Below are 16,252 nucleotides of genomic sequence, written 5' to 3' on the forward strand. Positions count from 1 at the left end.
AACACACTTTGAGATATTTCACCTGGGATCCCTCTCATGAAAAGCAGTTGAGAGCCTTCTGATAACTTTCAAATGCATGTTATCTCAAAGGCTATCTATACAAAGGTTTTTGTCAGATTAACTGTAAAATCTGTGCCTTATGGCCTCTGCCCCTTGGCTGCTTAACACTGGACTCCAAAGTATTTTGCCTCCTACCCTCGATTGCCTCAAAGTCTCCTCACAGCAACTATATTCTATGTACCAACATTACCCAGTATTAGCCCTGCTATGCCTTGGAAGTGCTGGAATCGTTAGCTTCAAATGGGTTTTTAGTTCACTGCCATTCCTATTTTAAATTTAGACACTGATTGGCTTGCTATGATTTGGAAAGTAGTAAAGACTTCTTGCTCATGTAAGCTGTTTTTATAGCAAGAATAGCATATGTTGACACCTCGTCAGGGGGAGTAAGTGCTATACAAATACAATTTAAATACAATATTGTAGTACATTAGTAGTACTGTTGATAATTACTTCAAGAGTGCCGTTTGTGAATAGGCCCATAAGACTTCAAAAATATAGAGGAAGTACATATCACTGTGAAGTACATCACATTATGTTAATTGCTGTTTTATAAAGTTATGGTTTCATATACATGCTTTTGTCAGGTTATGTGAGTAAATAGGGGAGTGGGTGAGTTGTGTTTTATTTAAAATATATGTAACTTAATATATATTGTTAATTTTTCATCATATTATATTAATTGGTAATTATGTATTTACTACATTAATTACTTTTTGTCATCTCATTTTTTTTTTAGGAACCCGGTGAGTGGGGTTTTGTACAGCTTTTCTTTAACATATTTTATTATTTAATTGATTATGATACTTATTTTAAATTATCATTTTTAATTATTGAATTACCTCCTACTAAATGTGTGAAGGACAAGGGAGAGTGGCTGGAAATTGAGGCATATGACTACTAAAGGGGAGGTGTTTGGGAAGAGTAAGGAGGGGCTATGGTTGGGCTAGGGAGGGATTTCGGAAGAGACAGGGACCTACCCACAAAAGAGTAAGGGGCATATTTATAATTTTAATGCAAAATTGCACTAACGCATCAAAAAGTTTAGCACCGACTTGTGCCATTCTGGAGCACCAGCCGGGCGCCATATTTATGGAATGGTGCAAGCCGGTGCAAAGGGTGGGCTAGCGTAAAAAAAACTGACATTAGCCGGGTGGCGGTATGGGGGATGGGGTTATGCACCAAAAAATAACATTAGACTGGTTAGAGGCAAAAAAATGCCTCTATCCAGCCTAGCATCATTTTCTGACGCAAAAGCATCCATACCACATGACTCCTGTCTTAAAAAAAACCAGGAGGCATACCTACCACCCCAGTGGCCAGCACAGGGAACCAGTGTCCCCTAAGCATGGCCATTGCACCCTGTGCCGTGCATGGGGCCCCAGGTTGGGCCCCCAATGGCACTTTAATTTAAAATAAAAGAATACTTACCTATACTTACCCTATTTATCTGGGATGGGGTCCCCCATCCTCTGGTGTCCCTCTGGTGGGGGTGGGGGTGTCCCTGGTGCTTAGGGAGGGCACCTTTTGACCCATTTCCATGGTGGTTAACCACAGAAATGGGTCCACAGGTCCCCTAACGCCTGGTCTGACCCAGGCATTAAATAATGGCGCAAAGCAATCTTTGTACCATTATTTAGCCCCTCCTCCCACCCGTGCATCATTTTAGCACTGGGGAATAAATATCGGGCTATGGGGTTAGCACCATTTTTTAGATGGGAACGCCTTCCTTGCATCCTATTGACTCAAGGTAGGTTTGCGCATCTAAAAAATGGTGCAAACTCCAATATTTTGAAGTTAGAAGTGTCTAACATCAAAATATAAATATGGAGTTAGTTTTGCACCGAATTTGCGTCAAACAAATGATGCAAATTCGGGTCAAATGGAGTATAATTATGCCCTTAAGCCCCTTCCTACGCAAAAGCTACAATGCTATTGTTACTACAGCCAAAAATGACCCAAGACAGTTCTAAATGTGCTTAAACCCACAACTGCGACAGCCTGTCATGGAAAATAATGGAGGTATGAGCTCAAAATATAACCCCACAGGAAATAATGTTAAGATAAATGAATTGATTTCAATTATTTAAAAAAAATATATACATTTATTTTATATAATGTTTAAAAAAATTGTCTAACTTAAAACATAACTATTATTTTATTTTACATTTTTAATTAATGAACTTTTTTGAAATTTACAAAATAATGTACTATTAAATTGCCAAAAATAATTAATTTTAAATAATTCTATACATCACTTTTAATGCTCTTGTATGCATAATAGAAATGTAATTTGTTTTACTTAAGCTGGATATATTTCTAATTTAAGTTTAAAAAAACAAAAAAGTAATTTAATATATTAAAAATAGCTAATTTTATAATGTAAAATTAAGCTATTAATGCTGTAGCATTTTTACATTGTTCTACATTTAACATAAGTATATAAAATTAATTAACATTAACATTTAACATACAATTACATTTTCATTTTTTTAAAGTTGAGTAAACTTTCCCTAAACATTAACAGAGGGAGACCTTTGCCTCAATTGGGGAGGTCTCTGAGAAGAGTGAAATGTTCAATACAGTTAAAAAGCCACTAAAAGTATCAACTTTATTGTCACATTTAATATTTACCATATTTCAGGGTGTGAGGACATGTAAGTCTTCATTTTTGAGTAACTTTACACGTGTAAGTTGTGAATAGCCAAAGTAGTAAAGTTACTCAAAACTGTAAGAGTAAATGTACTTGTAATACATCTAAACCTGTAGATTTACCTTTATAATATTTTGCCCACAATTTTAAGGTCATACAATATTTTGGAGTTGGTATTCAGAATCCAAACCCTTTTTATTTTTTCAGCTATCCCTACCATGAGAGAAAGAATATGTTCTCCTTTATGTTGGCAGCACTCAACTCTGGCTCTGAATGTTTCATTATTGTCCATATTCCATTTGCCAGAATCCCAGTGTGACTGCAATATAACGGGCTGGGTTTAAAAAAGGGTGCCCTGGAATGCCTCATAACTACTACTAGTACGCTTACGAACCTGCTGCCTTAATTTGTGGTTTTCAGCTTTTGACATTGGTTCCTTAAGATCAGTTCAAACTCTTTGGCTGTTATACAATTGCTGTATTTTAGTGGAAGGTCACACATATCAATAGGTAAAATTGCCTATTTTTTTGTATAATCAACTTTTATTTATTTTGTTAGAATAAAGCAACATACAGTGCAAACATAGTATGCGGTCTCCAGTAAGCAACATTCATCTTGATTCAGTACATATATTATGACAGGCCATAATAGTCCCACCAATTTGCCGTATTGCCATTTAAATGTGTCCACTTTCGTTAGAGGACCATTGTGCAGCGATTGCTCCAAGAATTCCTTGCAAAGCTGCCCTATTAATGAGCATATCAATGGGGTGGAGCTTCTAGGAAATGAGTGAAACACTTAGCAGATGTTTTATAAGCTGTTAAAACCCACTTGATTTGAGCTTTTCACAGAATGGTGTACAAACTATAGGCACTTAGGCCCTGATTCATGTTTTTTTACGCAAACCTGCACTAATGCAGGTTTGCGTATAAAAGTATAGCACCGGCTTGCGTCATTCCAGGACGTATTAATGAAATGGCACAATCTGGCGCAAAAGGGTGGGCTAGCGTAAAAAAAATTGATGTTTGCCGGGTGGGGATGACGGTATGGGAGATGGGCGTTTAGCACTAAAATATGATGCTAGGCTTGTTACAGTCAAAAAAGATGACTCTAGCCAGATTAGCATCATTTTATGGCACTAAACCTACCATGCCACATGACTCCTGCCTTAGAAAAGGCAGAAGTCATGCCCATCACCCCAATGGCCAGCACAGGGGACAAGGGTCCCATGGGCATGACCATTGCACCATGTATGGGGGCCCATGTCTGGGCCCCCTATGGCATTTTATAAAAAAAAGGTAAATACTTACCTTTACTTACCTGTACTTACCTGGGATGTGGTCCCCCATCCTCCGCTGTCCCTCTGGTGTGGGTGGGGGTGTCCATGGGGCCTGGGGAGGGCACCTGTGGACTCATTCCATGGTGTTCCACCATGGAAATGGGCCTAAGGACCCCTAACGCCTGCCCTGACCCAGGCGTTAAATAATGGTGCTGAGCAAGCTTAGCGCCATTATTTAGGCCCACCTCCCTCCCGTGCACAATTTTTGCACTGGAGGATAAACGCAAGGGCCTGAGAGTAATTTTTTGCCCGGGAACGTCTACTTTGCATCTTATTGACGCAAGGTAGTTTTCCGCAGGCAAAAAAATTACCTTAACTCCAACATTTTGGCGCTAGACATGTCTAGCACTAAAATATAAATATGGAGTTAAAATTAGGCCGGATTTGCGTGAAAAAAATGACAGAGTATAACTATGTCCCTTAGTTGTCTCACTGGCGGTTCCAGTAAAGTCCATAAATTCAAGAATAAATCAGATCAATGCCAGTCAAATCAATGCCAAGTTTGTGGGCATTTACGTAGCCAGTGAATGAGTTTTCAATTTGAGAAAGTTATTTAGAAAGATGAAAAAAAAGCTCATCAACGTGATGCATTTTATCTAGAAGCGTACAAGGAGTAAAACGGATGGACTCAGTGGAATCCCATGATAACAGTAGGTGTGCAACAATTGCACTACCACACATTTTTTTAACCGTATCTGAAGATTTTGAGAACTGCCCTATTTCTGGGTATTATCGAAATTTCGGTTAGAAAAAGCCTGGTGGAAACCAAAAGTAAAAATGTGGTAAAGCGTCCAGGACAAACGGAGCAATGGAGACATCTACTGTGCTGCATATTTTCACGCTTTTTTCGCTCCTGGACTCTAATTTCAAGAGTAACACTACATTTCCTAATTGCGGTAACCTTGTTAACTCTGAATTTAGCAGCTACCTATTTCTGAGCACTATATGCCTGTCGTGTATTAGTCTAATTGTGAGATTTATTTACTTTAATAGTGCACACTCATCAGCGTGTCATAGATGTCTCAAAGAGCTTTTGCAGGTGACTGTGTTTGCTGGTGCCTAAAAACCAAGGGGCATATTTATACTTTTTGATGCAAAACTGCACTAACACAGTTCTGCGTCAAAATCCTTAGTGCCTGCTAGCGCCATTCCATAGCGGCAGCCATGCGCAATATCTATGGATTGATACACCCTGGCGCTAAGGAATGGCTAGTGTAAATAAAAAATACGCTAGCTGGGGGGATGGTAGTAGGGACAAAGGAGCTAGTGGATTAGAAATGACGTTAGGCTGGTTAGCGGCAATACATATGCCGTTAACCAGCCTAGCGTGGGTACCAGTGTCCCCTGTGCAAGGCCATAAGAACCAGTGCTGGGCTGGGGGCCCAATGTCAGGGGCCCCCAATGGCACACCAAAAAAGATTAAAACAATACTGGCCCAGGATGGGGTTCCGCATCCTGTGGTGTCCCTCTGGTGTGGGTGGGGGTGTTGCTGGGGCTTGGGGTGGGCAACTGTGGGCTCATTCCATGGTGTTTGGCCATGGAAATGGGTCCACAGGTACTCTAACGCCTGATCTGACCAGGTGTTAAATAATGGCGCTAAGCAGGCTTTGCACCCTTATTTTGGTCCGCCTCTTCCGTGCGCGTCATTTCTGCGCCGGAGGATAGATATGGCTCTAGGGTGTTAGCATCATGTTGTGGACGGGAACGCCTACCTTGCATCTAATTAGCGTAAAGTAGTTTACCGCATCCACAACTTGACACTCACGCCAACATTTTGACGCTAGACGAGTCTAGCGTCAGAACATAAATATGGAGTTAGGTTAGTGCCGTTTTTGCATCAAAATAAATGTTGCTAAAACAGCGCAACCCAAGTATAAATATGCCCCCAAATGTTTCCTAAAGATAAATTGTGCTCTGCTTTACCCTAATATGTGGTCACCATTGCACAGGAAAAGAAACTCTTCACATGCCACAATCTGACTTATCTGGTTATTCAAGTGTACCCAAACCATATGTCGATTTTACTCACCGGTCCTTCGGTCAATCATGGAAGGTTTTCTACTGGAGCAAACACGGAGAGGCTTCTGTGTTTAGAGTTTTGTGAAGAAGCCAGTACGAGTCAGAAAACAACCGGCCTTATAGGTAGTCCTTTATAGATTATGTATGAGTACCATCCGCACAAACCCTCTTCCCTATGCACCAGTTGGGCCTGTGCCCAGGAGCTGCTCGCAGCAATCAGAAGGGGCACGTGAGAGGGGAATTAAAATCAAATGTAAAAAAATTTCTTTTTTTAAAAACACTTACCATAATGCCGTGCACCACTCCACTCCTGCTTCTCCTCGCTGCAGGCACAGGCTCCAAGCCTGCCCTGTGGCCAATCCTGATGCTGCTTAAAGCAGCGTCAGGATTGGTTGGGCTGTAGAGACCCTACAGCGCATGTGTGTTTGGACGGCCCAAGACGGCCGGCCGGCCAAACACTCATGCTCTCAGAGGGGGGGTGCTGAGCACTCCCCCTAAATGCTCGTCACACCCGTGACCCCGCCCTTTTACCAAACAACGATAATAACAACACAGTTTATCATTGTTGTTTGGTAAAAGTTTTGCAGCTGCCGCTACTGGCGGGGGTGACACTCCTCCATGCTACTGGAGAAGCCTTTGCTACCTGTGCCACAGAGACAAATCTGCAAAAAATTACTGTGTTTCGTGAAAATGGACAGTTTATGCACAGGTGTGTGCACAACTTCTGCATGCATCATCTTGTCGCTCACACTACATGCCTTGGATTTGATCATTAAAATGTCTTTGGCCAGCTTTAATCATTTTCTCCAGTGAGAATGTTTTTGCTTAACAAAAAGTGTTGTCTCGCTACGTTTGTGTCACTCGAAGCAACAGGACACTTTTTTTCTTACTTGCACTTGTTTCAGAGAGGATCAGTTAGGTACGTTTCCACAAATGTACTGCAAACCGCTTGATTTCAACAAGTTGCCACTTTCTAGCTTTCTCTCACTGTCTGTGTGGATATATCTATAAATGGCAGAGACACATTGAAAGTTACGCATGCATAAGACAATATTATGCAAATGCATGTGCACGCTCGTCTCCTGGTGGTGCAAGAACTGGGCTATTGTCCTTAAAGCAACTGCTAGAACTTACAGACTCCACGCTGGGTGACCACAAGAATATCTTCTTCAATTGTGGGCCAACAATATTAATGGATTTGCTGTTTAACACTATTCAGTAGTGGCCACACGCTAAATATATGGGTTTTGTTTTCACAGGGGCCCAAATCATCTTTTCTTACAGCAGAGAAGAGAGCCAGGTTAAAATGCAATCCTGTTAAAGTCCGCTTTGCAGAAGAAATCATCGTGAACGGGCATACACAGGTCAGTGCTCTCTTTTATTATTGAAATTGTGCTGCTTAATTTGTGTCAGCGGTTGCAAGTGGTGGGCACTCGTTTTGGAGGACGGGAACTTATCAGACTTTGATCCAAAGCAAGATAGAGCAAGTCAGAAAATAGAGAAAGAAGGAAGAAAAAAACATAAAAAGCAGTGACAGAGGAAGGAAATGGAAAAAAAAGAACCTGAAAGTGTGAGATAAAGAGGCAGGAAGTGTAGGGTGGTGAAAGAAAGAGACACAAGTTAGAAGTAAGGCCAGACAGTCTTGCTATTTCGCAGCTTGGGTGGCAGGCGCCTCTGAAAAGTTTACTGTGGACTGGGTATGAGCTTCTCCATTTGGCCGCCTGTATTCCTTGTCCCACATAGGGACCTCTTCATAAAGTGCACACTTTGTAGTACGTTTAGTAGTACTACAGTAGCACTCTTCAAACATTGTAAAATGCTTTTCACAAACCGATGAGTAGAAACCATCGCCTCCTATCTTTTCCGTGTGGAGGGCTTCTCACTGTTGCGGATATCTCTGCACACATTTTAGTAGTAAATTTGAGAGGAATCTGGTGGAAGGGTGATAAATGGGGAATACTTATGATTAAAGAGGTGGGATTCAGGGAGGTGTACAGAGGGGATAAAGGAGGGCTATGGATGGGTTCAGGGAGGGACATGCATCCACCCACAAAAGAGTGCACCTATTTATTTTTGAAAACTGCACTTCTTTAGTTACTACAGCAAAAAAGGACTCAAAACTGTTGTAAACGTACTCCAGCTCAGACATGGCTACCAGTGGTACAGCAACGCCCTCCCATAGAAAATAATGGAGATGGGATTTAAAATAGAATCTCATAAAAAAGATGGCAAAATAAATTACTTCTAGTTTTTAAAAACATGTTAGTTTTATTTGATGTTCAAAAAGTATAAATGAATAAAACATATTTTTTATTTTAAAAAGTTTAACTCTCTTTAATTTAAAAATAAATGTAACAATGTTTTACAAAAATAATTAAGTTAAATTAAACTAACCATTTAGCAATACTTACTACATAATAAATATGAACATTTTACTTTAGGTCAGATTTTTTTAAATAAATCTTTTACAAAATAATGTTATTTTTATTTATTATTCATGAATTAATTCAATTTTTTTCAAGATTAAGTTAATAGTTCTGTAGCATTTTTTTAAAACATCTGTTTTTGAAATAATTATATAAATTAAGTTAAATTAGTTTTTGCATTTAAAAAAAAACTTTAATAAACAGTTCTACATTTCCCTATACTTCACCACAGGGACACTCAACCCCAGTGAGGGATATATCTGCCTACATAAGAAAAATTAATATTAGTAACTCTACACTCATAAATGTTGCTCCTCCTCCCGGTTTCATGGGGTTGGGACATTTACATCTACACTTTGTAGTAATTTTACACTTGTGAATAGTTAAAAGTAGTAAACCTATTCCAAAGTGTAAAAGTAAATATAAACGTGTAAATTTACTCATTTATAACTTTACCTTTGTGAATAGCTCCCATAAAGTAAAGGTCCCAAAGTTCCCGCCCAAAAGTGAGCCCAGAAGTGGGACATTAGTGACTTGAGAGAGAATTATGCCATACTGGAAATAATGCTAAGCAGCAACTTCCTAAAATATGACAAGGCCAAACTCATCTGGCAGTGCAGATAAACAGGTGAAGGAAGACTCATGGATCAGTGTTGCTATCCATATGCTGAACTATACATAGACACGTGAATTTGTGAATGCCAGATTTATGAAGTGGAGGATACGTGCAGAGGACAGCCTGAGTTAGAAAACCTTGTGCATATTCAAGTGAAATGAATGGTCTGTTTTTGTAGGCAGTATGCAGTGCACATCTTAGGTTTATGAAGACTGTGACAAACACTAAGACCCCGAGTGGAGCAGTAATCCCCATGCAGGTGCAAGTGGAAGTGTGAGCCCGAATCGGGAATAGAACTTGTGTGAAATCATCTTACAGGACCAGTGGTATTCCCTGAACAAATTACACCAATGCCCAGTGAAATACTCAACAGGCCATATTCACAATGGCGAATTTGGAAGTAAATGTAAGCTTATGATCAAATGTACCATTTTTATGCCACTCGGCACCTGAAAAGGTGATTCCTAGCAAGGGTAAACCCATTTCTCTGTGTGGAGATTTTTGTCACAAATGCAGAGCTCTGCACACATGTAAACTTCGCTCTTTCTTTCAGAGGTGTCGCTATTTCATTTAGATCTTCACTTACTAGCAGTTCATAGATTGAAGATTTTATCACTCTTGGGGGTGAAGCCGGCTTTTGCGGTCTCAGAGCAGAGAGTTTGTTGTGATCACACAGAGTATACAGGGAAGTGCACTGCGGGTTGGAGACCCTCTGGGACTTTGTCAGATTTATCTGCATGAATTGGGAGTTGGCAGCCTGAGTGATTGGTGTTGTTCTCAAGGGCTTGTAACAAATGCTGCTTTTTTACTGTGAAGAATGTTGCAATATTACTAATAGGTCTGCATTTGTCCTTCTAGAAAAGTTGTTTAGTCTTTTTTTAATTGTTTTCGTGATACGTTCTCAGGACACTTCTGCATTATATCCATTTCCTGGGATACTGAGTTGATCGCAAAAACCTCAGCGATCTGGGAATTTGGTGCCTTCAGCCAAGACCCTTTTCCAGGGCATTTGATGCCATAGCTGTTGAGGAAGAAAGTGTTGTTTGAGGTTGCAAGTATATTGGGACCTTACAGTCTGACATTTTAGTGGGAGAGCTTGATGCAAAGCAAAGCCAGCTGAATTGCTGGGTTGGATATCAGAGACATTATCATTGCTGGCTTGCCTTGAGCTATGGGGAAACAATAAACATAATTTAAGTATCAGCATGCCATAAGACTGTTGCTTGAGTGAATATCTGGGTGCACTCAAAGCTCTTTTAGCTTGATGATCCAAGCAAAAGCCTCTCTTCACAATTTCCCTTTTTAAAGCACGAGTGATGATGGTTATTTCTGCACGGATTCTTAATAAATTGATAACAACAATTTGCAAATTCAAGGAACCTTTGAGTCTCCTGAACATTGTAGTATGCTAATCTGATGTACCTGAAACATTATTTTGATCCATTAAAAGTCCAGAATTCAATCTACATGTAAGATATTTGAATATTTCCTTTTCAAACAAATGATGTTGCTGAAGTCTTGATAAATCTAACCTCACATGTTCTTGATGTTCTGCAATAATATTAAAAACCACTAGAATATCGCCCTATGGAGCAATACAGACTGATTCAAAATATCAGCGAATACTGAATCTGTAAATGTTGAAAAATGGCAAGAGCCCTGCACAACACAATGTTCGAAGTGCCCAAGCAGGGTACAGTAAAGCATTTTCTACCTAAGAAGGTGAAATGTTCTAATAGCATTATCACCTTTGTGCTATGACAGTTGGTAAATGCCCCCTCCCTCGTTATAGGCCCTTGTCTGAAGTTTGCACTTATAACTAAGATAGAGGTAGTTTAAAGGCCAATAGAGCCCTCTGCAGTTTGCTATAATGCTGTAGTAGAACCCTGGAACATTGAGAGCTCCATGGAATAACAGCGGGAAAAGACCTTGGGCCAGATGTAGAAAGCTTTTTGCATGACGCAAACTGTGAAAATCGCAGTTTGCGCCATGCAAAAAGCCTTTTGCGATGCTCATTCAAAAATTGCGAGTCGGTACCGACTCGCAATTTGTAAATGCGACTCGCAAATAGGAAGGGGTGTTCCCTTCCTTTTTGCGACTCGCATAGCAATTCAGAGTTGCTTTGTGACCGCGAATGCGGTCGCAAACGAACTCGCAGTTACCACCAGTGTCACACTGGTGGTAACTCATTCGCAAAAGGGAAGGGGTCCCCGTGGGACCCCTTCCCCTTTGTGAATGTCGACAAAAATATTTTTTCAGAGCAGGCAGTGGTCCTATGGACCACTGCCTACTCTGTAAAAAAACGAAACCAAATGGTTTCGGTATTATTTTCATTTTGCAACTCGTTTTCCTTTAAGGAAAACGGGCTGCAAAATGAAAAAAAAAACTGCTTTATTGAAAAAGCAGTCACAGACATGGAGGTCTGCTGACTTCAGCAGGCCACCATCCCTGTGAGTGCAGGGACTCGCTATGGGGTCGCAAAATGCGACCCACCTCATGAATATTGATGAGGTGGGTCTTTGCGACCCCATAGCGAGTCGCAGAAGGTGTCTGAGACACCATTCTGCATCTGTTTTTGCGACTTGCAAATTGCGAGTCGCTCAGACTCGCAATTTGCAAGTCGCAAAAACGGATTTTGCTACATCTGGCCCTTACTCCCTTGTAATAAGCGCTTGCCTATTACTCAGTTGGAGGGCCTTTAATGGCTAGTATATCTCTCAGCATCAGCCAGTAATGCTATATTGCATAATGTATCGTGCTGATCCTGGTCCCCGAAACCAGTGAGAGCACTAGAATGGAACAAGTAATTTGGGGTGCTCAGAGGCAAACCCACAAAAAGCTCATCTAGCATGAGAAACAACATGTCAGCTCTGATGCAAATACGGCACCAATGTACTTAGGGTTGGTTTCCTGAGTGAGCACCAGAACATAACACTGCAAGAAGGATCAGCCCCCCTTCTTAACTATTTGAATGGTTTCAAAGCACTCCTCTGTATTTTGTTTCTTCTTTACCTGTTTGAAGCAAATAAGTAGGTTCAACCTGACAACATACTTTAACTGTCAGTTGTCATTACATGAGCACAGCAGTAGATGCAACCTTGAGTCCTGTCAAAGAGGTAGCTGAGTATTTTTATCCGATGTTATCTTCATTTGTATACTTGCATCCGGCTGGAGGGTGAGCCTAAACTGACCATTGTGTTGTTAGCCTGGAGATGAGTAGCACAGGATCCACTAAACCTGCACTTTACCGACAAAGCAAAAATTGTAGCTGTGTCTGCACTGAAAGAAAGTACAATTTTGTTAATTAGATCTCAATTTGTATGCTGTGAAAACCCAAGTAACAAAAGAAAGAACACTGTAATCAACGTAACACACACTGCTAGTCAATTTAGAAAAGCAAAAAACGAATTCACTTACTGAAACAGAACATTCGGTTATGTTAGTTTAAGCTTTGTGAGGAAGGCCAGTAGGTCTTTTATACTCCTTTCACACTCACCTAACCCTTAATTGCTGAATCTAGATAATGACACGTCTCAGCTTTGTGTGACAAAGGGTTTATTTTCTATTGTATTCTTCTTGCTGCACTGCGCAAGCTTTATTTTTTTTATTTTTCTCTTCTGGCTGCCATGTCTCTGTATTTTATCCCTTTAGTCCGGGCTGACTTTCATGTGGAAAGTACTTGAGTGGCGACCTTTGCTGAAAGGGCTAACGAAACGTAGTGCAATAGAAATATCTCAATGTCTAAATAAAAAGAAATTCGATATGCATTAAAAAAAATATGTAATCTCTTTAGGAATTTACCGAAAATAATCGAGATTTTTTAATGATATGGAGGCTAACATTCGTATCCTTCGTTTTTGTCCACTTGCAGCATCCACCTTGAAAGAACGTAGAACACCTAAACATTATAGAACACTGTAAAACTCAGAAAATGCAGCCATCTTCCTTCTTATACAAGCTGTGAACAAGCAGTGTTTTTGAAAAACCAATAACGTTTTTTGGAATCTCTATGCATGTTTCCTCCATCTCCAAACTTAAATTCTTCCACTTGGCAATTCCAACATTGATACCATAGAACTGCAATAAAACACCCAAACATATTTTTTAACAGGCTGCATCATCCTGAGAAGGATAATTTTATCCTGTGTATGTTTAATAAAATCAAAATTTTCTGTCCACCGGTCTTTGGAAAATCTACATTGTATGGCAAGGCTTAGAGGCTAACAGTATGGAAGTTTTATATTAACACTTTTCCTTGAGGTTTAAAACATACAGCAGTATAAACAAGTTACAATTGCTGCACAATTGTCAGGTACACCCCTTTTAACAAATCAGCGAAACTTAACTTCACAGTATTTGTGTTAACACTGGTGAGTTAGGTCATCTGTATAGGCCTTCCAATGCCCCCAGACCTCATGATGTTTTTCGAGGCAGCCATAGGATATAAATATGGGTTTTTGTGCCACAACACAATTGTCCATTCCATGTGCCCATTCAGCATTGGTAGTGCATGTGCGGAGCATCAGTATTGTGCTATGTTCCTCTTAGCAAAAGGGAAGCGCAGTACAACAAATATTCTTGTGTATTGACTCCCCCCCTTCGTCCATCAGCCCCAGTAACATCAGCTTGGTATATCCTACCAAATATTTGTGATAGTGTGGTGCATCCATTCTGTCAATACCATTGTATGACAGGGCATTCCCATATTGTGTGGGAAAAAGTACTCAGGATGTTTTGACATCTCAAGCACTGCAGGTCCAAATCCATTATGTAAGTTTAAAGTCTTGCCATCAAACACTCTGCCACACTCTTGACGGGCTTACAGTAAAACTGCCTAAACATAGAATCAATTGACTATCCTTGATAGTCTAAGAATATCTTGCAAATCACCCCTATCATCAAAGCCTTTAGGTCTGAAGCTACTAGGATTGAGTGAATTTCAAAAAATACTCACACGCACACCTGCTCTCTTCATTACCTCCTTTACCCACCTTACTAAAGTTGGGGGCTTAACAGGCTTGTCAGTCTACTTAAACGAAATTAGCAATCATATAAAATCCACAGGTTTAACCACCTTTGTACACTCTTCATGCTCCTTTACACATCTTCCCATACACAATCTTATATTTTCATCAAAATATGGATAGAAAATAGCTGTAGATAAGGTTTTCGTTCTCCCAGCCAAAATGGAAATACACTTCCTCTGGGACAGAAATTTTGCTTCCACACATCTGACACCCTTTTAAAAGCATCATACACAGCAACATAGACAACATTAGTGTAAAATCCCTAAAAGTCAGACTCTCCTTCAACTTTCAAAAAGCTTAGTCATCTTCTCCACATCACAAACTGAATTATACCTGGCAAAGTGGGTTTTGTGACATACGTCTACCTCTAAAAAAACTCCTCACAAGGGTATCCTGGTCAGTTAACTAAATCATGTCCTGATGCTAAAGCTGACCGAGGCACATTACTTATCTGGTAAAACACTCCTCTCTCAAACATTTCCAACAAATAAGTAAAAATAAACCCTACATCAGATGAAATGTGATCCAAATCCCATACAATTCCAGTAAACCCACTTTTATCATGACAATCTATTCGCCCTTCTTGTTCCTAGCACCCTGGATTTCTCAATGATATTCAAAGCCCTCCCCCCGAAAGCCAAGCACCTCCCACATTACCTGACCTCACCAACTTGTTCATCTCGTTCAACAATAACTCTCAGAATGTTAAAAGCAATATCGCAAAAGCCAACATAACTGAGTAACAATCATGCAACCTCCACAAGGAAGTTACCTACACCAGTGACTCCTTTCATCATTGTGTCATTAATATCAGACTTGCTAACATGCCAAAGGATGGAAACACATATGTCTGAGAACTTTTCAGTCTTGGAGAAAAACATCTCCCTCTGCATACTCTGAAACTCGATGCCAATTGAAATAATCTCTTACTTGAAGATTCAGTCTGATTGTGAAAAGCTTGCATTCCAGGAGTACCAATCTGTCACATCATTGCTCAACTCTGCAATGTGCTCTGCCTGAAACAAACTATCACTTTTGGGACAATGCTCCCAAAACACCTTTGATCATGCTCATCCTGTCTTGTGCTCATATTATACTGTTGAGACAATGTCCATTCTCAGAGTCACACGTCATTTGACTCTGTTCTCCAAAAAGCACAATATTTGCAAATGACCCCTCTAACAACCTCAAACAAATGATATGCATCTTCCCCTCCTCTGACCAACATCCTCCTGTTTTAATTGGCCTCGCACCTTGCACCCCAACCTTCTAAGCTTGCATCCGAACAAGAAAACCTGGATTCTTGCCAAAATTGTTAGTTGTTTGACCATTCCAGGCCTGCACGTATCCTGAGCCTCCACTCCAACTCCACACTCACGTTTGGATTTAAAGAAATCTTTTGAAAAAACCTCAAGCCTTTTCTCAAATGCACTGCCTTCCATCTGTATAAACAATAATGCAGTGGTTCAGAAGAAATAGCCTGTGTTGTGGAAGATAGAAGACCCACTATCCTTGCCCACATTCACATAGGAAACTGATCCAAATTAAAAATTTTGCACATTTTCTTCCAAATCGTTTTCCACTAGCCTCTTGGAAGCCTCAAACCACTCACTTGATTGTCCACTAGACAACCTCGAAACTGTGTTTCTTGACTTGTAATCAGACTTGACTTCTGCCTGTTTATAGCAAATCCCAAGCTAACTAACAAATCCACTGCTATCTCTCTGTGCTATAATACAACTGATCTGTGCCGAGCCATGATTAACATGTATCACTCAGATTTATGATCAGCCTTACTTCTTTCTCTATCAGCCAAGCCACCACCGGTCACAGCATCTTGGTGAAAATCCCCATGGTGCCAAAGAGAGTCTGTTTCCACTGCTCTCCTCCCCATTAAAATTGAAAGGACTTCTAATTGGAATCATTAAATAGATATCTTTTAGATGCAGGCATGCCAGCCAGACCCCTTCCTGCATTATGTCTCTCAACAGAAACGTGCCCTCCATTTTGAAGTTGTGTTACATCAAGTAATTGTTCAGATCTTGCAACTTTATCACAGGACACGTTCATTTTTCCTTATTCTCTACTAAGAAAATATGCTCACAAAGCCTTGAA

At 40.2% G+C, this 16,252-nt stretch overlaps 1 protein-coding gene across 1 annotated transcript in view; it reads left to right on the plus strand.

Annotated features, from left to right (window-relative positions):
* FRMPD1 (FERM and PDZ domain containing 1) overlaps nt 1–16,252 on the plus strand; it is a 1,007,848-nt gene that overhangs the window by 612,840 nt on the left and 378,756 nt on the right. The window contains exon 6 of the mRNA XM_069205792.1: nt 7,328–7,432. Coding sequence (XP_069061893.1) covers nt 7,328–7,432 — 105 coding nt within the window. The remainder of the gene's footprint in view (nt 1–7,327; nt 7,433–16,252) is intronic.

The sequence above is a fragment of the Pleurodeles waltl genome, chromosome 1_2 (genome assembly GCF_031143425.1).
Source record: "Pleurodeles waltl isolate 20211129_DDA chromosome 1_2, aPleWal1.hap1.20221129, whole genome shotgun sequence".
NCBI lineage: Eukaryota > Metazoa > Chordata > Amphibia > Caudata > Salamandridae > Pleurodeles > Pleurodeles waltl.